The following is a 23,605-nucleotide window of genomic DNA, read 5'->3' as shown; positions in this document are numbered from 1 at the left end:
CCGACCTCGCTCCCTCACCCGCGCCGACCTCGCTCCCTCACCCGCGCCGACCTCGCTCCCTCACCCGCGCCGACCTCGCTCCCTCACCCGCGCCGACCTCCTCGCTCCTCCCTCCCGCCTCCCCCTCGCCCGCGCCGACCTCGCTCCCTCCCTCACCCGCGCCGACCTCGCTCCCTCACCCGCGCCGACCTCGCTCCCTCCCCCGCGCCGACCTCGCTCCCTCCCCCGCGCCGACCTCGCTCCCTCCCCGCGCCGACCTCGCTCCCTCCCCCGCGCCGACCTCGCTCCCTCCCCCGCGCCGACCTCGCCCCCGCGCCGACTTACTGTAGTCGGTGCCTGTGAGCTGGGCCAGCATGCGGAAGGAGCGGGACTGGGTAGTGCCTGTGCGGGGCTGCCAATCCTGAGTGTCCTCGATCAGCCTCTTCTTGCTGCGGTCGTTTGGGATGAACATGGGGATGCCATCCACCCGCAGACCGTGCCTAGTACACACCCCAACGTCACCACAACGTTAATATAACGTTGAAATGACCATGCACAGTACACGCTCGACGTTCCAACAACGTTAACATAACAAACCGTGCCTGGTACACACCAACGTCACCACAATGTTCATTTGAACTTTAAAACAGACCATGCACAGTAGACACGCAAGTTTCCCACAACGTTCCAACAACGTTAACATAACAAACCGTGTCTACACACACAGACATGACGTTATCACGTGGTTGAAACCACCATGACATATCCCTGGTCAAAGGTAGTGCACTACATATGGGATAGGGTGCCATTTTGGATGCATCCCATGTCATATTCAACAGACATAAAATACCAGTCAAAAGTTTTGGACACACTTACTCAAGAGGTTTTCTTTATTTAAAATACAACTATTTTCTACATATGGAATCATGGAATCATGTAATCATGTCAATCCCCCCCAAAAAAGTGTTTACGATTCTTCAAAGTAGCCACCGTTTGCCTTGATGAATACTTTGCACACTCTTGGCATTCTCTCAACCAGCTTCACCTGGAATGCTTTTTCAACAGTCTTGAAGGAGTTCCCACATATGCTGAGCACTTGTTGGGTGATTTTACTTCACTCTGCAGTCCAACTCATCCCAAACCATCTCAATTGTGTTGAGGTCGGGGATGACTGTGGAGGCCAGGTCATCTGATGCAGCACTCCATCACTCTCCTTCTTGGTCAAATAGCCCTTACACAGCCTGAAGATGTGTTTGGTCATTGTCCTGTTGAAAAACACATGATCGTCCCAAGTGCAAACCAGATGGCGTATCGCTGCAGAATGCTGTGGCAGCCATGTTCCTTGAATTATAAATAAGTCACTGACAGTGTCACCAGCAAAGCACCCCCACGCCGCCTCCTCCATGCTTCACGGTGGGAACCATCACACCGCCTCCTCCATGCTTCACGGTGGGAACCATCACATGCAGAGATCATCCATTCACCTCCTCTGCATCTCACAAAGACACGGCGTTTAGAACAAAAAAAGATCACATTTGGACTCATCAGACCAAGGACAGATTTCCACCGGTCTAATGTCCATTGCTCGTGTTTCTTGGCCCAAGCAAGTCTTTTCTTCTTGTTGGTGTCCTTTAGTAGTGGTTTCTTTGCAGTATTTTGACCATGAAGGCCCGATTCACTCAGTCTCCTCTGAACAGTTGATTTGGGCTGCAATTTCTGAGGCTGGTAACTCTAATGGACTTATCCTCTGGAGCAGAGGTAACTATGGGTCTTCCTTTCTTGTGGCGGTCCTCATGAGAGCCAGTTTCATCATAGCGCATGATGGTTTTTGCAGCTGCACTTGAAGAAAATTTCAAAGTTCTTGAAATTGACTTACTTAAAGGAATGACGGACTGTAATTTATCTTTGCTGATTTGAGCTGTTCTTGCCATAATATGGACTTGCTCTTAAACCAAATAGGTCCATCTTCTGTATACCAACCCTACCTTGCCACAACACAACTGATTGGCTCAAACGCATTAAGGAAAGAAATTCCATAAATTAACTTTTAATAAGACACACCTGTAAATTGAAATACATTCCAGGTGACTACTTCATGAAGCTGGTTGAGAGAAAGCCAAGAGTGTACAATGCTGTCATCAAGGCAATGATAATGAAGGTGGCAAGGCAAAGGGTGGCTACTTTGAAGGATCTCAAATATAAAATATATTTGGATTATTTTACACTTTTTTGGTTACTAAATGCTTCCATAATCCACGTGTTATTTCATAGTTTTGATGTCTTCACTATTATTCTACAATGTAGAAAATTATAAAAATAAATAAAAACCCTTGAGAATGCGTGTCAACACGTCCCCCCTGACACAGTGTCAACACGTCCCCCCTGACACAGTGTCAACACGTCCCCCCTGACACAGTGTCAACACGTCACGTCCCCCCTGACATGGCTGTCTAGTGACCAGCGGTCAAACAGGCTGGACCATAATGCATCTGTCTCTTACTTCTCGTGTTGGTAATTCTGGTGGTCATACAAAGGCTGATCCTCTCTGTAGGCGGGAGAGGAAGAGGGAGGGAGGAAGGGAGGAAGGGAGGGAGGGAGTGAGAAAATGGGAGATGTAGTAGGAGGAAGAGGGAGGGAGGGAGGTAGGGAGGGAGGGAGGGAGGGAGGGGGAAGGAAGAAAAGGGGAGAATGGTAGGAGGAAGAGTGAGACGAAGAGAAGAGGGTGGACAGAAGACAGAATGGACAAGAAATTACACGAGAAAGCGAGAAATACTGTTAGATGAAGAATTTTGAAGAATGATCAATGATTAGTCAATGATTAATAAACTTATGTTACTGTTACTACTGGTAAGAGAAAGACCTTCACTAATCATTACTAACCACTGGCTCAGATACTGACAGGAAAACTAACATTTAACATTCAAGTAAAAAAGGAAGTAAAAAGAGAGTTTACTGACTTCTCATCCATCTGCGGAGTGAAAGAAGAGAAGAAGAGAAGAAGAGAGAAGGAGATGGGGGGGGGGGTCAGTTTGGAAGAACAAAAAACAACAATAGTTGCAGAGAACGGTCAACAGCGAGGACACTGAGATGCAGAGTATCGTGCAGTGGGGTGAAAACACACACAGGCTGTCATTGTTGACGGGTTCTGTCAGAGTGACGCACAGCACGGAGCGTTCCGACGACGCAGACTCAGTGACTGTCACGCAAAACTCACAGGCAGGCTGTGTGACAGTCATCCAGAGTCCTCAATCTTCCTCTCACTGATCTACAACAGATCCGGGTTCAAGTTGATGGCTGTATTGACTCATTACCTCACTACTAAAACTATTGATTGATTTATTTCACCTTCGTTTAGTTAAACAGGTAACTAAACAAAGGTAAGGTCATTGAAAACACATTCTTTTACAATAATTATCTGGCCCGCATATTTATTCCATCAAATGGTGTAAAATTACAATATTTATGCGCAGAACCGAACTTATTTACGATCAACCGAAAAGTCAAATACAGTGAGGAGTATTCAGATCCCTTGACTTGTTCCACATTTTGTTAAGTTACAGCCTTATTATACAAATAACTAAAACTCCTCCACAGTCTACACAGAATACCCCATAAATGTTCACCAATGTATAAAAAAACAAAAACAGAAACACCTTATTTCGATAAGTATTCAGACCCTTTGCTATGAGACTCGAAATTGAGCTCAGGTACTTCCAGTTTCCATTGATCATCCTTGAGATGTTTCTACAACTTGATTGGAGTCCAACCTGTGGTAAAATTACATTGATTGGACATGATTTGGAAAGCCACACCTGTTTATATAAAGTCCCACAGTTGACAGTACATGTCAGAGCAAAAAAACAACAACTATGAGGTTGAAGGAAATTGTCCGTAGAGCTCTAAACCAGATTTGTGGCGAGGCACAGAAGGGTACAAAAACATTTCTGCAGCATTGAAGGTCCCAAATAACCCAGTGGCCTTCGTCATTCTTAAATGGAAGAAGTTTGGAACCACCAAGACTCTTCCTAGAGCCGGCCGCCCGGCTAAACTGAACAATCGGGCGAGAAGGGCCTTGGTCAGGGAAGTGACCAAGGCCCTTCTCTATAGAGTTCCTTTAAAAAAGCACATGACAGCCCCGTTTGGAGTTTGCCATCTCAGACAATGAGAAACAAGATTCTCTGGTCTGATGAAAGCAAGATTGAACTCGTTGGCTTGAATGCCAAGCGTCACGCCTGGAGCAAACCTGGCACCATCCCTACGGTGAAGCACTGTGGTGGCAGAATCATGCTGTGGGGATGTTTTTCAGCGTCAGAGACTGGGAAGACTAGGCAGGATCGAAGGAAAGAGGAACGGAGAAAAGTACAGAGAGATCCTTGATGAAAACCTACTCCAGAGCGCTCAGGACCTCAGACTGGGGCGAAGGTTCACCTTCCAACAGGACAACGACCCTAATCACACAGCCAAGACAACGCAGGGGTGGCTTCGAGACAAGTCTCTAAATTGTCCATGAGTTGCCCAGCCAGAGTCCGGACTTGAACCCGATCGAACATCTCTGGAGAGACCTGAAAATAGCTGTGCAGCGTCGCTCCCCATCCAACCTGACAGAGCTTGAGAGGATCTGCAGAGACGAAATGGGAGAAACTCCCCAAATACAGGTGTGCACAGCTTGTATCACCCAAGAAGACTCAAGGCTGTAATCACTGGTGCTTCAACAAAGGGGTCTGAATAATTGTGATATTTAATTTGATTTTTAATAAATTAGCAAACATTTCTAAAAACCTGTTTTTGTGGTTATGTGGTATTTTTGTGTGTTGATTGAGAAAAACATTTATCCATTTTTGAATTAACATAAGATGTAGAAAAAGGTTAAGGGGTCTGAATACTTGCCGAAGGCGCTGTACGTCCACACACTTCAATAACGACACAGTAATACTGTTGTGTCATTGGACGGATTCACCGTGACAGGAACCTCTGTACAAATACACCAGACCTGCTAGTGTACAACATGCCTAGACGTCGGACACATTCCCTGCTTTGTCCTGTATCACCCAGCCTTGCCAAACTACCTAGTACGCCCATAGACTAGATTACTACTGTTATAGTGGATAGACCTCAAATTCAACCTGTTCTTCTGAAGAATTAATACCTTCTAGTGGATAGACCTCAAATTCAACCTGTTCCTCAGTAAAAAATAAATCCCTTCCAGCAGGGTTGGAATATATTCCATGAATGTTGTTTTTGGGGGGGGGAGAACATAGTTTGCATCCATTAACTAGCTTAGCTTTTGTTTCCTGACCAGCACTGTACCAGAGTCCGACCTCGTTCTGGAGCGGCTGGGGCACAAGACAAAACGTCACCAATATCATAGTTTACATATCAGTGAGTCGCCGATACATATGAAATAGGTGTGATGGTGTAGTCAATGTGTAAAAACGACATTAAAACATTTCATAGTCAGGTTCTGATGGGTCAACAAGCTTATTTGATGCGTTTAAATAGTGTTACTTTGACGGCAGTCCATACAACCCTGCCCTCTAGCAAGTCACAGATTAGACCTGAACAGCAGTCCATACAACCCTGCCCTCTAGCAAGTCACAGATTAGACCTGAACAGCAGTCCATACAACCCTGCCCTCTAGCAAGTCACAGATTAGACCTGAACAGCAGTCCATACAACACTGCCCTCTAGCAAGTCACAGATTAGACCTGAACAGCAGTCCATACAACCCTGCCCTCTAGCAAGTCACAGATTAGACCTGAACAGCAGTCCATACAACCCTGCCCTCTAGCAAGTCACAGATTAGACCTGAACAGCAGTCCATACAACCCTGCCCTCTAGCAAGTCACAGATTAGACCTGAACAGCAGTCCATACAACCCTGCCCTCTAGCAAGTCACAGATTAGACCTGAACAGCAGTCCATACAACACTGCCCTCTAGCAAGTCACAGATTAGACCTGAACAGCAGTCCATACAACACTGCCCTCTAGCAAGTCACAGATTAGACCTGAACAGCAGTCCATACAACCCTGCCCTCTAGCAAGTCACAGATTAGACCTGAACAGCAGTCCATACAACCCTGCCCTCTAGCAAGTCACAGATTAGACCCGAACGACAGTCCATACAACCCTGCCCTCTAGCAAGTCACAGATTAGACCCGAACGACAGTCCATACAACCCTGCCCTCTAGCAAGTCACAGATTAGACCTGAACAGGAACGACAGGCCTCATTATGATTTATTCTCTGTCATAAGAAAAGCAGCTGTGTGAAGGAGTGGCAGTTTAGAATTCGGTCGGCAAATAGTGTGGTGGGTTGTGGGAAACCTAATCCACTAAAGTCCCTGGAGGAAAACTGATGAAGGAAAAAGACGACTAAACTAAGTCTTTAAAAAAAAAAAAACTTTGTATGACTTCATTTAAGAGATTCAAAATAGTCTTATGAAGAACACAGGTTGAATTTTAAGCTTTTTTTCCACTAAAGAGTCAACTGTTTCTAGTGTTATAAACCCTCATTTCTCAGTATGACGTGCTTGCGACACCGAAAGCATGAGAAGAGCTATAGAGAATAGACGCGGTCTTAACTCTTGATAACGTCTTCATGACACGTCATATAACCTATATAACATATAATATTTTTAACCTCTATCTCTCCATGAAGTGTTTTAGACAGTGAAAGCATGAGAAGAGCTATACAGAATACAGACGCAGTCTTAACTGTTGATAACGTCTTCATGACACGTCATATAAAGTTGAATTTGAATAAACTAGTGTTTTTTTTAACCTCTATCTCTCCATGAAGTGTTTTAGGCAGTGAAAGCATGAGAAGAGCTATTCAAGGCAGGCTTTCATGTCCGTGTGACTTCTCCAAGCAAGGCTCGTTAGGTAACGCAGCACCACCACAGTAAAAAAACATTCTGACAGCTCAGCAGATTCTAAACGAAAGGATCCTGAGCACAGCACAGCTAAATACAGCCACAGACAACATCTAGACCTCACCAAAAAGACATGAACCCTTCCTATCCCATCCCCGACACGGTCACCAAAGGCCGTAGACTATGTACCAAGTATCAGGCATGGAATAAGGGTTGCAAGATCCTGCAAACTTTCCCAGAAATCCTGATCAGATTATTCTGGAGTTCCTACCTACTCCCTTCTGGAATATTCCAACCAACATTTGAAAAAAAAAAGTACAGTAACAATATATATAATAATATAATATAATAATATATGCCATTTAGCAGACGCTTTTATCCAAAGCGACTTACAGTCATGTGTGCATACATTCTACGTATGGGTGGTCCCGGGGATCGAACCCACTACCCTGGCGTTACAAGCGCCATGCTCTACCAACTGAGCTACAGAAGGACCACAACACTTGGTCAGACCTCCCCCGTTCCCCGTCAGGGAACGGACTCTACAAAAGGTGTCGAAAGCGTTCCACGGGAATGTTGGCCCATGTTGACGCCAATGCTTCCCACAGTTGTGTCCAGTTGGCTGAATGTCCTTTGGGTGGTGGACCATTCTTGATACACACGGGGAAACTGTAGAGAGTTGCAGTTCTTGACACGAGCCGATACACCCCAGCACCAACTGCCATACCCGGTTCAAAGGCACTTAAAATATTTTGTTTTACCCATTCACCCTCTGAATGGCACACAATCAACGTCTCAATTGTCTCGAGGCTTAAAATAATTCTTTAAGCAGTCTTCATCTACACTGAATTTAACAAGTAGCTTTCACCTGGTCTGCCTATGTCATGGAAAGAGCAAGTGTCCTTCATGTTTTGTACGCTCAGCGTACAGGGAATATAGTGCCATTGAGGACACAGACTAAGTCATGTTATAGGTGACCAGTACACCTCTCACCGAAAACACGCGCGCGATTAACCCGAAAACGCGCGCGCGATTACATGAAATCCAAGGGTCCTTTTCAGTCGACGTAGAACCATCTGCTGTTTCAAACCGACCAATGGCATTAAGAAACCCTTGTAAAGCAGTATACAGGTTCTCCCCCAAAAAGCAGTATACAGGTTCTCCTCCCCAGAGAGTTCCCTGAATGCTTCAGATCTGACATAAAAATACTGAAACCACCCTTCCACAGGAACCCAGAGTGACTTGTGTCACAACCCAGGGTAGCCTAGTGGTTAGAGCGTTGGACTAGTAACCGAAAGGTTGCAAGTTCAAATTTCCGAGCTGACGTTCTGCCCCTGAACAGGCAGTTAACCCACTGTTCCCAGGCCGTCATTGAAAATAAGAATATGTTCTTAACTGACTTGCCTAGTTAAATAAAGATAAAAAACCCAAACACCGGGAAAACATTTGGTCTTTGAGATTTGGTTTGGTTTGTTTGTTTGTGTACCTACCCGTTGTGTGGCTGTAGCATGCTGACGGGGACCGGGGTGTTTACTTTAGGGGCGTACGCCACTGGTTTAATGACCGTGTTGCTGCCACCCGGCGTGAATGGCCGCGCCATCTTGTTGATAGCGGTGCTGGGGGCGAAGGAGTATTTGGGCTGAACGGAGGCGGAGGCGAGCAAATCCTACAGGGTGTGAGAGAGAGAGGGGGGGGGGGGGGACACGGCAAAAACCACAGCAAATAACATGCAGTTAGAGAAAACACACACATGAAAATAAAATAAATAGTGTGGTAATGTACCACACACACACACACACACACACACACACACACACACACACACACACATATATATATATATCTGCTCCAGCTGTGTTAGCCTCAACATGGCTCAGAACATCAGAACCACAGCGTTGCCAAGGCCAGCTCTGTCTCTCTGTGTGGAGAGAGGAGATGCCGAAGACGTGTGAACACACCCAACTGTCTGACTCGTGTACCAAATGGCACCCCATTCACTATATAGTGCACTACTTTTGACCCATTGACTACCCACGGTAGTGCACTACGTAGGGAATAGAGAGCCATTTGGAAAGCAACCATGTCCTCTTGGAAAGCTGGAGTTTGTCCCACTGAGGATCTTCCTCGGTCTCTGTTAGCCTGGATATGACACTGAACATAGAGTTGCACTGTTTTTTGTCCTCAGCTAGGATTTCTCTGTGTCAGAGAGGATGTTATGACACTTGGGGTAAGAAGTTTCATTTGCCTTCCAATGCAAATTTGAATCAGAATGTCTGTGGAGACTTTAAATGCAATGTGAGGGTGTAAGTTGTTTTAAGAGACACCACTAGGAGCCAAACAGGGTCAATTCCTCTCATCCGACACCACGATGCAATATGAACAGCCTTGCAGGGGAAACGGTATGTGAGCATTGTCATAGACAGGGTAATCATGTTTTGGACTGTGAAAGACGTAGGACTTGACTGACTGCTTAGTCACTGCCTAGTGAAGACAGAGATCTGTTGATACACATTGCAGAAGCATCACAGGGTTTCAGGAGGTGTGAGGTTAAGACAAACACAGACATTAAAAATGAAAAAATGTGAAACCCCTTTTCCATGTATATCTTACTACTTTTGACCTGAGCCCTGATAGAGTAGTGCACTATACAGGGAACAAGGGTGGTGTTTGGGATGCAGGCCTGATAGAGTAGTGCACTATACAGGGAATAAGGGTGGTGTTTGACCTGAGCCCTGATAGAGTAGTGCACTATACGGGGAATAGAGTGGTTTTTGGGATGCAGGCCTGATAGAGTAGTGCACTATACAGGGAATAAGGGTGGTGTTTGGGATGCAGGCCTGATAGAGTAGTGCACTATACAGGGAATAAGGGTGGTGTTTGGGATGCAGTCCAGACACTCTTACCTTCTGATCGCCACCCGCATGGAAAGCTCTGAAAGATGGGAAAATAAGGGTTAAAAAAATTAAGTTAACGCCCCGCAGTAGCTCCTATAAAACCCGCCGCAGCAGCTCCTATAAAACCCGCCGCAGTAGCTCCTATAAAGCCCGCCGCAGTAGCTCCTATAAAACCCGCCGCAGTAGCTCCTATAAAGCCCGCCGCAGTAGCTCCTATAAAACCCGCCGCAGTAGCTCCTACAAAACCGTAGATTTATATGAAATTCTTAATGCATTCTTTTCTGCATTTGAAAAAAAAGAAGTTCAAACATAAATCTCTCAACTTTCTGAGAAGTGTTGAGGGTCAAGGTCTTTGTTCTGTGCAAAAACAGCCCTAGTTTGTTGCATTTCCATATTCAAGGAGCATCGTTCAACGTGGACCTCAATATGGACTTCTGAAAACAGTTCTGAAATAGAAACTTCAGGGTCTAACTTGGTTTAATTTGCAGGAAATTCTATGTATACTAGACAGTCTGTGGTGTATAGTTTGGTTTCATTATAACATTGGTTAGTTTTGAAGAACATGCTTGGAGAATAAATATTATATAGGCTTAGTTACCATAATCCTTTAACCTGCCTGTCCTCCGTCCCCATCCTTTAACATGCCTGTCCTCCGGCCCTATCCTTTAACATGCCTGTCCTCCATCCCCATCCTTTAACATGCCTGTCCTCCGGCCCTATCCTTTAACCTTCCTGTCCTCCGGCCCCATCCTTTAACCTGCCTGTCCTCCATCCCCATCCTTTAACCTTCCTGTCCTCCATCCCCATCCTTTAACCTTCCTGTCCTCCGGCCCCATCCTTTAACCTTCCTGTCCTCCGGCCCCATCCTTTAACCTTCCTGTCCTCCGTCCCTATCCTTTAACCTGCCTGTCCTCTGCTAACCTGGTCCCAGATCTGTTTGTGCAGTCCTGTTAACTCCCACGGTCAGGAGTTGGCATGAAAGCACAGCCAGATCTGGGATCAGGCTAGTCCTCGTCCCCTATCCCTGTTAAATATTTCACTGGCTGATGTAGGTTAAGCATATATCAACCTAAATCTTCCCAAATGACACCCCATTCCCTATAGAGTGAACTACGACGCAATCCAAATCGCACTCCACACTGCCCTCACCCACCTAAATAAGAGGAATACATATGTGACAATTCTGTTCATTGACTACACAGTTGTCCCCTCCAAGCTCAGGACTCTGGGAACGAACACCTCCCTCTACAACTGGGTCCTGGACTTGCTGACGGGACTGGACCCGGCCGCAGGTGGTATTCACAATGAGTGCGTACCCCGGGCCAAACCCAGACGACGCTGGGCTCATTGTGCGTCGCCATATACATATACACACACACACACATATATACTATACACACACACACACACATATATACATATACACACACACACACATATCTATATACACATATACATATATATATACATATACGTATATATATACATATACATATACATATACATATACATATACATATACATATACATATACATATACATATACATATATATATATATATATATATATATATATATATGCCTATACGTCCGGTTGTGATACAGCCTGGATTATACACAACAATACTAGTAACAACAACGAGGCTTTTATCCAAAGTGACTTCGTCATACATGCATACATTTATCTATGGGTGGACCCGGGAACCGAACACACTAGCCTTGGCATTACAAGCACCACGCTCTATCAACTGAGCGACAGAGGACCACATCTTAAAACTAGGACGATGCTTCATCATAGCCGTGGAATATAAAACTAGGCCCCAAAATCAAAGCCAATAGAACGTTGTTCAGTCATAAAACTGTCCTCCTAACTCATCTGATAACCAAACCGTGGAAGCCTTCCAAACCCTGAGAGACAGAGGATAGAACAGCTCACATCCAGCATTAAAGAGATGTCTTTCAGCCTAATGCAATGCAACAGGAGCAGCTTATTGTCTGTTGTGACAGAGGGGGGCGAGGAATAGAGGGGCGAGAAAGAGAGGGGCGAGAAAGAGAGGGGCGAGACAGAGAGGGGCGAGACAGAGGGGGGGAGGAATAGAGGGGCGAGGAAGAGAGGGGCGAGGAATAGAGGGGCGAGAAAGAGAGGAGCGAGGGTCACGGGTAGGAGGAGGAATCCATGCGATTTACAATAGTTCTTCTTTATAGAAGGCGTTGGGTTATAAGGAAGGAAACTGGAGAGAGACACAGACAGGTCTGTCTAGTGTGACATCAGATACTGACGAGTACAGACCTGCCTAATCAATTACAACCAACACCTACGACTGAGAAACCCAACACACAAACCCAACACATCCATTTATTCACAACATCATCGTCAACATGTGTACACACACACACACACACATTATATTGGCATTTTCATACCGATCCCCCGTGGGAATCGAACCCACAACCCTAGCATTGCAAGCGGCATGCTCTACCAACTGAGCCACACACACACACAATGTGTGTTTTGCTCGATATGTAGTCTAATGACACAGTTTATATCCGTACCGTTTAAGCTACAGACTAGTCTACAGCATCACCAGATATACTGTACTGAAAGGAAGTGACTGTACTCTACAGCATCACCAGATATACTGTACTGCAAGGAAGTGACTGTACTCTACAGCATCACCAGATATACTGTACTGCAAGGAAGTGACTGTACTCTACAGCATCACCAGATATACTGTACTGCAAGGAAGTGACTGTACTCTACAGCATCACCAGATATACTGTACTGTAAGGAAGTGACTGTACTCTACAGCATCACCAGATATACTGTAAGGAAGTGACTGTACTCTACAGCATCACCAGATATACTGTAAGGAAGTGACTGTACTCTACAGCATCACCAGATATACTGTAAGGAAGTGACTGTACTCTACAGCATCACCAGATGTACTGAAAGGAAGTGACTGTACTCTACAGCATCACCAGATGTACTGTAAGGCTAATGTACTGAAAGGAAGTGACTGTACTCTACAGCATCACCAGATATACTGTACTGTAAGGAAGTGACTGTACTCTACAGCATCACCAGATATACTGTAAGGAAGTGACTGTACTCTACAGCATCACCAGATATACTGTAAGGAAGTGACTGTACTCTACAGCATCACCAGATATACTGTAAGGAAGTGACTGTACTCTACAGCATCACCAGATGTACTGAAAGGAAGTGACTGTACTCTACAGCATCACCAGATGTACTGTAAGGCTAATGTACTGAAAGGAAGTGACTGTACTCTACAGCATCACCAGATGTACTGAAAGGAAGTGACTGTACTCTACAGCATCACCAGATGTACTGTAAGGAAGTGACTGTACTCTACAGCATCACCAGATATACTGTAAGGAAGTGACTGTACTCTACAGCATCACCAGATGTACTGAAAGGAAGTGACTGTACTCTACAGCATCACCAGATGTACTGAAAGGAAGTGACTGTACTCTACAGCATCACCAGATATACTGTAAGGAAGTGACTGTACTCTACAGCATCACCAGATGTACTGAAAGGAAGTGACTGTACTCTACAGCATCACCAGATGTACTGAAAGGAAGTGACTGTACTCTACAGCATCACCAGATGTACTGAAAGGAAGTGACTGTACTCTACAGCATCACCAGATGTACTGAAAGGAAGTGACTGTACTCTACAGCATCACCAGATGTACTGAAAGGAAGTGACTGTACTCTACAGCATCACCAGATGTACTGAAAGGAAGTGACTGTACTCTACAGCATCACCAGATGTACTGAAAGGAAGTGACTGTACTCTACAGCATCACCAGATGTACTGAAAGGAAGTGACTGTACTCTACAGCATCACCAGATGTACTGAAAGGCTAATGTACTCTACAGCATCACCAGATGTACTGAAAGGAAGTGACTGTACTCTACAGCATCACCAGATGTACTGAAAGGAAGTGACTGTACTCTACAGCATCACCAGATGTACTGAAAGGAAGTGACTGTACTCTACAGCATCACCAGATGTACTGAAAGGAAGTGACTGTACTCTACAGCATCACCAGATGTACTGAAAGGAAGTGACTGTACTCTACAGCATCACCAGATGTACTGAAAGGAAGTGACTGTACTCTACAGCATCACCAGATGTACTGAAAGGAAGTGACTGTACTCTACAGCATCACCAGATGTACTGAAAGGAAGTGACTGTACTCTACAGCATCACCAGATGTACTGAAAGGAAGTGACTGTACTCTACAGCATCACCAGATGTACTGAAAGGAAGTGACTGTACTCTACAGCATCACCAGATGTACTGAAAGGCTAATGTACTGAAAGGAAGTGACTGTACTCTACAGCATCACCAGATGTACTGAAAGGAAGTGACTGTACTCTACAGCATCACCAGATGTACTGAAAGGAAGTGACTGTACTCTACAGCATCACCAGATGTACTGTAAGGAAGTGACTGTACTCTACAGCATCACCAGATATACTGTAAGGAAGTGACTGTACTCTACAGCATCACCAGATGTACTGAAAGGAAGTGACTGTACTCTACAGCATCACCAGATGTACTGAAAGGAAGTGACTGTACTCTACAGCATCACCAGATGTACTGAAAGGAAGTGACTGTACTCTACAGCATCACCAGATGTACTGTAAGGAAGTGACTGTACTCTACAGCATCACCAGATGTACTGAAAGGAAGTGACTGTACTCTACAGCATCACCAGATGTACTGAAAGGAAGTGACTGTACTCTACAGCATCACCAGATGTACTGTAAGGCTAATGTACTGAAAGGAAGTGACTGTACTCTACAGCATCACCAGATGTACTGAAAGGAAGTGACTGTACTCTACAGCGTCACCAGATGTACTGAAAGGAAGTGACTGTACTCTACAGCGTCACCAGATGTACTGAAAGGAAGTGACTGTACTCTACAGCATCACCAGTATGTTTACGTATGGTACACACCTGACACATCACTTTTAAAGGTCCAATCACAATGTTTGTTTAAAGACACCGTTCCCCAAAAGAGGACGAGGTACAGGGTGTGATTCATAACATTTCAGGAACTTAAAAAAAAATAATAATAATAATAATATTATTATATAAATAATAATAATATTGTGTTAGATTATGTCCTGTTTTGGCCAGTCAGTCAGTTTATGAATACTACTGCCAAATTCGAAACACAAACTGACCGTGACCCTGAATCCAACCAGCCATTTTGTCCCTGTGCCGTGATCTGTTGGCTAAACCGCAGGTATACATCTGAACACTCACCAGTGTTTGGTCTGACAGAAGACACAGGCTTCACCCCCCCCCCCAAAAAAGTAGTGCCCTATATAGGGAATAGGGTCTATAGTAGTGCCCTATATAGGGAATAGGGTCTATAGTAGTGCCCTATATAGGGAATAGGGTGCCATTTGGGACCCAGCCACTACAGCATCAGATAGGAGGTAGAAGGACAGAGGTTATAGGAAAAACTAATGACAGAGCACATCTGGTTTAGAGGAGACGACCTCTAAACCCTATCTCCTAGAGGAGAGGAGACGACCTCTAACCCACATCTTCTAGAGCAGCATCACAAATACCATCTGTGACATTGTTGTTTTGAACTATGACCAGCGAACACAGTTGGGGCTCCAATCTGAGATCTTGGTTGTAGGGTAGTTTTGGTGGTATGTTTGTAAATATTCCTAATTTGTTTTGTTTGGTTGGCATTCGGTTTGGACTTCCTGTTTAGTGCACGGTCAGCTTGGAGCACCGCGTAAGGGTAGTAACTGGTGCCAAATTGGGTTCAGCTGTGTTGCTACAGTTCTAACAGTGCAATGTGGTATCGTTTGTTTGGAAGCCTTTGTTAAAGCCATCATACATTATTTGTCATTTTAATCCTTGTTTGTGTAAAGATTTATGAGTTTTGTTTTGCTGATTGATGGAAGAGAAGCAGCCATTGTCCCCTGTGTGCTGGGCTACAAAGCCCCCCCTCTGGACTGGGGTCATTCTGGGTTAGCTGGTGTACAGGTCTGGGCTGGGGTCATTCTGGGTAACCAGTTGGTGTACAATTGTGCGCTGCCTCACTGGTCCTCCGGTCGCGGCCGGCTGCGACAAACCCTGGGATCCAACCCGGGTCTGTAGTGGCGTCGCTAGCCCTGCGATGCAGTGCCTTATAGACCACTGCTCCACTAGGAAGGCACATAATGCCCTACTTTACGACCAAGCCCCAGAGTGCACTTTGAAGGGACTAGGGTTCTATTTCAGATAGACCACATGTTGGTTTTCATTACTCCTCTATTAAATCACAGACGTACGACTTTCTCTCTCTCCCTCACGAACAGATGAGGTAGTTACGGTCTCCCTCCTCAGACACACACTCCTTTTTTAGGCTTTCGGGTTGAGGCTGTTACGTGACCTCTTCAAGAAGGAAGACTGGCAATTCAGCACTCCAGATTTTTTCCATATGTGTCGGGAGGGGGAGGGGAGGGGGAGGGGAGGGGGAGGGTGGGTGAGTGAGAGAGCGGTGTCAGAATGGAAAGCTAAATAGTTTAGTGTCACTCTAAACCTTCTTGATGGTCTCAGGCCATAATATCAGGTCAGCCATATTCCTGAAGTCACTCACGCCTCCTAATCTAACTGTAGACCTGGTCTCTGTTTTGATTGTGTCCGAAATGGCACTCTATTCCCTATATAGTGCCCTAATTCAGGGTCGACGGGGCCCTACGGCAGGTCAGTCGGACACAGCCTTGTTTATTAACAGTGTATCTAGTCTGACTTAATTCTTTAACATAGTCCTGAGTCCCTACAGTCGGTCAGTGTGGACTGTAGGTGTTCAGACTCAATAGCTTGTTCATTAGATTTACAGATTTCTGCGGTTAGGAGTCCCTCACTGTGCCATCACTATCTACGGTTCAGAGAGTCCCTCACTATCTACGGTTCAGAGACTCCCTCACTATCTACGGTTCAGAGACTCCCTCACTATCTACGGTTCAGAGACTCCCTCAATATACCATCACTATCTTATATATCTTATATCCTTCCTGTTTGGCCCTGTCCGGGGGTGTCCTCGGATGGGGCCACAGTGTCTCCTGACCCCTCCTGTCTCAGCCTCCAGTATTTATGCTGCAGTAGTTTATGTGTCGGGGGGCTAGGGTCAGTTTGTTTATCTGGAGTACTTCTCCTGTCCTATTCGGTGTCCTGTGTGAATCTAAGTGTGCGTTCTCTAATTCTCTCCTCTCTTTCTTTCTCTCTCTCGGAGGACCTGAGCCCTAGGACCATGCCCCAGGACTACCTGACATGATGACTCCTTGCTGTCCCCAGTCCACCTGGCCATGCTGCTGCTCCAGTTTCAACTGGCCTGGGCCCTAGGACCATGTCCCAGGACTACCTGACATGAGGACTCCTTGCTGTCCCCAGTCCACCTGGCCATGCTCCTGCTCCAGTTTCAACTGTTCTGCCTTACTATTATTCAACCATGCTGGTCATTTATGAACATTTGAACATCTTGGCCACGTTCTGTTATAATCTCCACCCGGCACAGCCAGAAGAGGACTGGCCACCCCACATATGCTCTCTCTAATTCTCTCTTTCTTTCTCTCTCTCGGAGGACCTGAGCCCTAGGACCGTGCCCCAGGACTACCTGACATGATGGCTCCTTGCTGTCCCCAGTCCACCTGACTGTGCTGCTGCTCCAGTTTCAACTGTTCTGCCTTATTATTATTTGACCATGCTGGTCATTTATGAACATTTGAACATCTTGGTCATGTTCTGTTATAATCTCTACCCGGCACAGCCAGAAGAGGACTGGCCACCCCACATAGCCCGGTTCCTCTAAGTTTCTTCCTAGGTTTTGGCCTTTCTAGGGAGTTTTTCCTAGCCACCGTGCTTTTACACCTGCATTGTTTGCTGTTTGGGGTTTTAGGCTGGGTTTCTGTACAGCACTTTGAGATATCAGCTGATGTACGAAGGGCTATATAAATAAATTTGATTTGACTATCTACGGTTCAGAGACTCCCTCAATGTGCCATCACTATCTACAGTTCAGAGACTCCCTCAATGTACCATCACTATCTACAGTTCAAATCAAATTTGTGAAATTTCATTTGTCACATGCACTGAATACAACAGATGTAGATCTTGCTGGGAAATGCTTGAAGAGGGCACGACAAAACCTATTCCCCCTCAGGACACTAAAAAGATTTGGCATGGGTCCTCAGTTCCTGAAGGTTTTACAGCTGCACCATCAAGACCTTTGACTGATTGCGTCACTGCCTGGTATGGCAACTGCTCGGCCTCCGACCGCAAGACACTACAGAGAGTAATGCATACGGCCCAGTACATCACTGTGGTCAAGCATTCATGCCATACAGGACCTCAATACCAGGCGGTGTCAGAGGAAGGCCCAAAAAATTGCCCAAGACTCCAGCCACCCTAGTCGTAGACTGTTCTCTCTGCTACCGCACGGCAAGAGGTACCGGAGCACCAAGTCTAGGACCAAGAGGCTTCTAAACAGCTTCTACCACCAAGCCATAAGACTCCTGAACATCTAATTAAATGGCTCCCCAGACTATTTGCATTGCCCCCCCGTTTTTTATGTATGGTCTAATTATATTACTGAGGGTGAGTATAGTGTTTACAGTATGGTCTAGTTATATTACTGAGGGTCAGTATAGTGTTTACAGTATGGTCTAGTTATATTACTGAGGGTGAGGGTGAGTATAGTGTTTACAGTATGGTCTAGTTATATTACTGAGGGTGAGTATAGTGTTTACAGTATGGTCTAGTTATATTACTGAGGGTGAGTAGTGTTTACAGTATGGTCTAGTTATATTACTGAGGGTGAGTATAGTGTTTACAGTATGGTCTAGTTATATTACTGAGGGTGAGTATAGTGTTTACAGTATGGTCTAGTTATATTACTGAGGGTGAGTAGTGTTTACAGTATGGTCTAGTTATATTACTGAGGGTGAGTATAGTGTATACAGTATGGTCTAGTTATATTACTGAGGGTGAGTATAGTGTTTACAGTATGGTCTAGTTATATTACTGAGGGTGAGTATAGTGTATACAGTATGGTCTAGTTATATTACTGAGGGTGAGTATAGTGTATACAGTATGGTCTAGTTATATTACTGAGGGTGAGTATAGTGTTTACAGTATGGTCTAATTATATTACTGAGGGTGAGTATAGTGTTTACAGTATGGTCCAGTTATATTACTGAGGGTGAGTATAGTGTTTACAGTATGGTCTAGTTATATTACTGAGGGTGAGTATAGTGTTTACAGTATGGTCTAGTTATATTACTGAGGGTGAGTATAGTGTTTACAGTATGGTCTAGTTATATTACTGAGGGTGAGTAGTGTTTACAGTATGGTCTAGTTATATTACTGAGGGTGAGTAGTGTTTACAGTATGGTCTAGTTATATTACTGAGGGTGAGTATAGTGTATACAGTATGGTCTAGTTATATTACTGAGGGTGAGTATAGTGTTTACAGTATGGTCTAGTTATATTACTGAGGGTGAGTATAGTGTATACAGTATGGTCTAGTTATATTACTGAGGGTGAGTATAGTGTATACAGTATGGTCTAGTTATATTACTGAGGGTGAGTATAGTGTTTACAGTATGGTCTAATTATATTACTGAGGGTGAGTATAGTGTTTACAGTATGGTCCAGTTATATTACTGAGGGTGAGTATAGTGTTTACAGTATGGTCTAGTTATATTACTGAGGGTGAGTATAGTGTTTACAGTATGGTCCAGTTATATTACTGAGGGTGAGTATAGTGTTTACAGTATGGTCTAGTTATATTACTGAGGGTGAGTATAGTGTTTACAGTATGGTCTAGTTATATTACTGAGGGTGAGTATAGTGTATACAGTATGGTCCAGTTATATTACTGAGGGTGAGTATAGTGTTTACAGTATGGTCCAGTTATATTACTGAGGGTGAGTATAGTGTTTACAGTACGGTCTAGTTATATTACTGAGGGTGAGTATAGTGTTTACAGTACGGTCTAGTTATATTACTGAGGGTGAGTATAGTGTATACAGTATGGTCTAGTTATATTACTGAGGGTGAGTATAGTGTTTACAGTACAGTCTAGTTATATTATCTTACTTGCTGAGGGTGAGTATAGTGTTTACAGTATGGTCTAGTTATATTACTGAGGGTGAGTATAGTGTTTACAGTACGGTCTAGTTATATTACTGAGGGTGAGTATAGTGTATACAGTATGGTCTAGTTATATTACTGAGGGTGAGTATAGTGTTTACAGTACGGTCTAGTTATATTACTGAGGGTGAGTATAGTGTTTACAGTACGGTCTAGTTATATTACTGAGGGTGAGTATAGTGTATACAGTATGGTCTAATTATATTACTGAGGGTGAGTATAGTGTTTACAGTATGGTCTAATTATATTACTGAGGGTGAGTATAGTGTTTACAGTACGGTCTAGTTATATTACTGAGGGTGAGTATAGTGTATACAGTATGGTCTAGTTATATTACTGAGGGTGAGTATAGTGTTTACAGTACAGTCTAGTTATATTATCTTACTTGCTGAGGGTGAGTATAGTGTTTACAGTATGGTCTAGTTATATTACTGAGGGTGAGTATAGTGTTTACAGTACGGTCCAGGTATATTATCTTACATGCTGAGGGTGAGTATAGTGTTTACAGTACGGTCTAGTTATATTACTGAGGGTGAGTATAGTGTTTACAGTACGGTCTAGTTATATTACTGAGGGTGAGTATAGTGTTTACAGTACGGTCTAGTTATATTACTGAGGGTGAGTATAGTGTTTACAGTACGGTCTAGTTATATTACTGAGGGTGAGTATAGTGTTTACAGTATGGTCTAGTTATATTGCTGAGGGTGAGTATAGTGTTTACAGTATGGTCTAGTTATATTACTGAGGGTGAGTATAGTGTTTACAGTACGGTCTAGTTATATTATCTTACTTGCTGAGGGTGAGTATAGTGTTTACAGTATGGTCTAGTTATATTACTGAGGGTGAGTATAGTGTATACAGTATGGTCTAGTTATATTACTGAGGGTGAGTATAGTGTTTACAGTATGGTCTAGTTATATTACTGAGGGTGAGTATAGTGTTTACAGTATGGTCTAGTTATATTACTGAGGGTGAGTATAGTGTTTACAGTATGGTCTAGTTATATTACTGAGGGTGAGTATAGTGTTTACAGTATGGTCTAGTTATATTACTGAGGGTGAGTATAGTGTTTACAGTATGGTCTAGTTATATTACTGAGGGTGAGTATAGTGTTTACAGTATGGTCTAGTTATATTACTGAGGGTGAGTATAGTGTTTACAGTATGGTCTAGTTATATTACTGAGGGTGAGTATAGTGTTTACAGTATGGTCTAGTTATATTACTGAGGGTGAGTATAGTGTTTACAGTATGGTCTAGTTATATTACTGAGGGTGAGTATAGTGTTTACAGTATGGTCTAGTTATATTACTGAGGGTGAGTATAGTGTTTACAGTATGGTCTAGTTATATTACTGAGGGTGAGTATAGTGTTTATAGTATGGTCTAGTTATATTACTGAGGGTGAGTATAGTGTTTACAGTATGGTCTAGTTATATTACTGAGGGTGAGTATAGTGTTTACAGTATGGTCTAGTTATATTACTGAGGGTGAGTATAGTGTTTACAGTATGGTCTAGTTATATTACTGAGGGTGAGTATAGTGTTTACAGTATGGTCTAGTTATATTACTGAGGGTGAGTATAGTGTTTACAGTATGGTCTAGTTATATTACTGAGGGTGAGTATAGTGTTTACAGTATGGTCTAGTTATATTACTGAGGGTGAGTATAGTGTTTACAGTATGGTCTAGTTATATTACTGAGGGTGAGTATAGTGTTTACAGTATGGTCTAGTTATATTACTGAGGGTGAGTATAGTGTTTACAGTACGGTCTAGTTATATTACTGAGGGTGAGTATAGTGTTTACAGTATGGTCTAGTTATATTGCTGAGGGTGAGTATAGTGTTTACAGTACGGTCTAGTTATATTATCTTACTTGCTGAGGGTGAGGGTGAGAGACTCCTCTGCTGCTCTGATCTTGTTCTGTGCCTCCACATGGGTCATGTCTTCTGCGTTGGTTTCTCCGATGGACACCACCCAATCTCCCACGCCCACACCGGCCTGGGCGGCCTTACCCCCGGGGGTCAGCTGTAGAGGGAGAGAGAGGGGGGGGATTGTGGTTCTCAACAGGGGCGCTCACTTATACAGAAATATGACCTTTGGCCTATTAAAGCTAGTCACTGACAAGAACACGTTACGATTACCTGTGAAATCAGGTAACAGTATAGTCGTAGAAGTACACTGAAATTACCTGATATTTCCTCTCGCTGCGTCTCTCAATATTTTCATAGTTAAATGGAACAAACATCTGCCCTAACCGACAGTGCTTTTTCAAATACGGTTCAAAGACCAAACGTGGAAATGGTTCTGAAGCAAACCTACTATAATTGATACAACAAAGCAATTCATGTTAATGAGTCAATAACAGGGCTGATCTAGAGGAAAGGGTATATAGTCAATAACAGGGCTGATCTAGAGGAAAGGGTATATAGTCAATAACAGGGCTGATCTAGAGGAAAGGGTATATAGTCAATAACAGGGCTGATCTAGAGGAAAGGGTATATAGTCAATAACAGGGCTGATCTAGAGGAAAGGGTATATAGTCAATAACAGGGCTGATCTAGAGGGAAGGGTATATAGTCAATAACAGGGCTGATCTAGAGGAAAGGGTATATAGTCAATAACAGGGCTGATCTAGAGGGAATAATTAGAGGACATCTAGCCAACAACAGGGCTGATCTAGAGGAAAGGGTATATAGTCAATAACAGGGCTGATCTAGAGGAAAGGGTATATAGTCAATAACAGGGCTGATCTAGAGGGAATAATCAGAGGACATCTAGCCAACAACAGGGCTGATCTAGAGGGAGTAATCAGAGGACATCTAGGCAACAACAGGGCTGATCTAGAGGGAAGAATCAGAGGACATCTAGCCAACAACAGGGCTGACCTAGAGGGAAGAATCAGAGGACATCTAGCCAACAACAGGGCTGATCTAGAGGGAAGAATCAGAGGACATCTAGCCAACAACAGGGCTGATCTAGAGGGAAGAATCAGAGGACATCTAGCCAACAACAGGGCTGATCTAGAGGGAAGAATCAGAGGACATCTAGCCAACAACAGGGCTGATCTAGAGGGAAGAATCAGAGGACATCTAGCCAACAACAGGGCTGATCTAGAGGGAAGAATTAGAGGACATCTAGCCAACAACAGGGCTGATCTAGAGGGAAGAATCAGAGGACATCTAGCCAACAACAGGGCTGATCTAGAGGGAAGAATCAGAGGACATCTAGCCAACAACAGGTCTGATCTCGAGGGAAGAATCAGAGAGGATATCGAGTCAAAGGGAACATATTGGTTAGGAACAGAATCAGAGAAGATGAAAGTGCACACTGAAACATTCTAGGGCTTAGTACGTTCACACCAATCAACAGATGTGTCCTCTTGCTCTTAAGGGTAGCTAGCGGACCCCAGAGGGCCTTTTAACACTAGTCACTAAATATACATACACACAGTCGTCAAGAGGATTCCTGTTCGGGTCTGTTATCACCGGCTAGTGATTTGTAGAGGGAACCTAAGGGTTCTGTGTTTGACAAGTTCTCACAGTGTGTGTGTGTGTGTGTGTGTGTGTGTGTGTGTGTGTGTGTGTGTGTGTGTGTGTGTGTGTGTGTGTGTGTGTGTGTGTGTGTGTGTGTTGTTCAGCCAGATGGTGCCCCACACCACAATG

The 23,605-nt window shown here is 44.2% G+C and overlaps 1 protein-coding gene across 3 annotated transcripts in view; it reads right to left on the bottom strand.

The window, feature by feature from the left end:
- LOC123993767 (PDZ and LIM domain protein 7-like) overlaps positions 1–23,605 on the bottom strand; it is a 74,207-nt gene that overhangs the window by 26,150 nt on the left and 24,452 nt on the right. For all 3 annotated transcript variants that reach the window (XM_046296245.1, XM_046296247.1, XM_046296246.1), the window contains exons 3-5: positions 21,817–21,968; positions 9,753–9,780; positions 8,340–8,515 (exon numbers count right to left, since the gene is read on the bottom strand). In XM_046296245.1, the coding sequence (XP_046152201.1) occupies positions 8,340–8,515; positions 9,753–9,780; positions 21,817–21,968 (356 nt within the window). The remainder of the gene's footprint in view (positions 1–8,339; positions 8,516–9,752; positions 9,781–21,816; positions 21,969–23,605) is intronic.

The sequence above is a fragment of the Oncorhynchus gorbuscha genome, linkage group LG13, assembly GCF_021184085.1.
Source record: "Oncorhynchus gorbuscha isolate QuinsamMale2020 ecotype Even-year linkage group LG13, OgorEven_v1.0, whole genome shotgun sequence".
Lineage (NCBI taxonomy): Eukaryota > Metazoa > Chordata > Actinopteri > Salmoniformes > Salmonidae > Oncorhynchus > Oncorhynchus gorbuscha.
The sequence above is the reverse complement of the archived record's forward strand: the minus strand, read 5'-3'. Positions and strand labels throughout refer to the sequence as shown.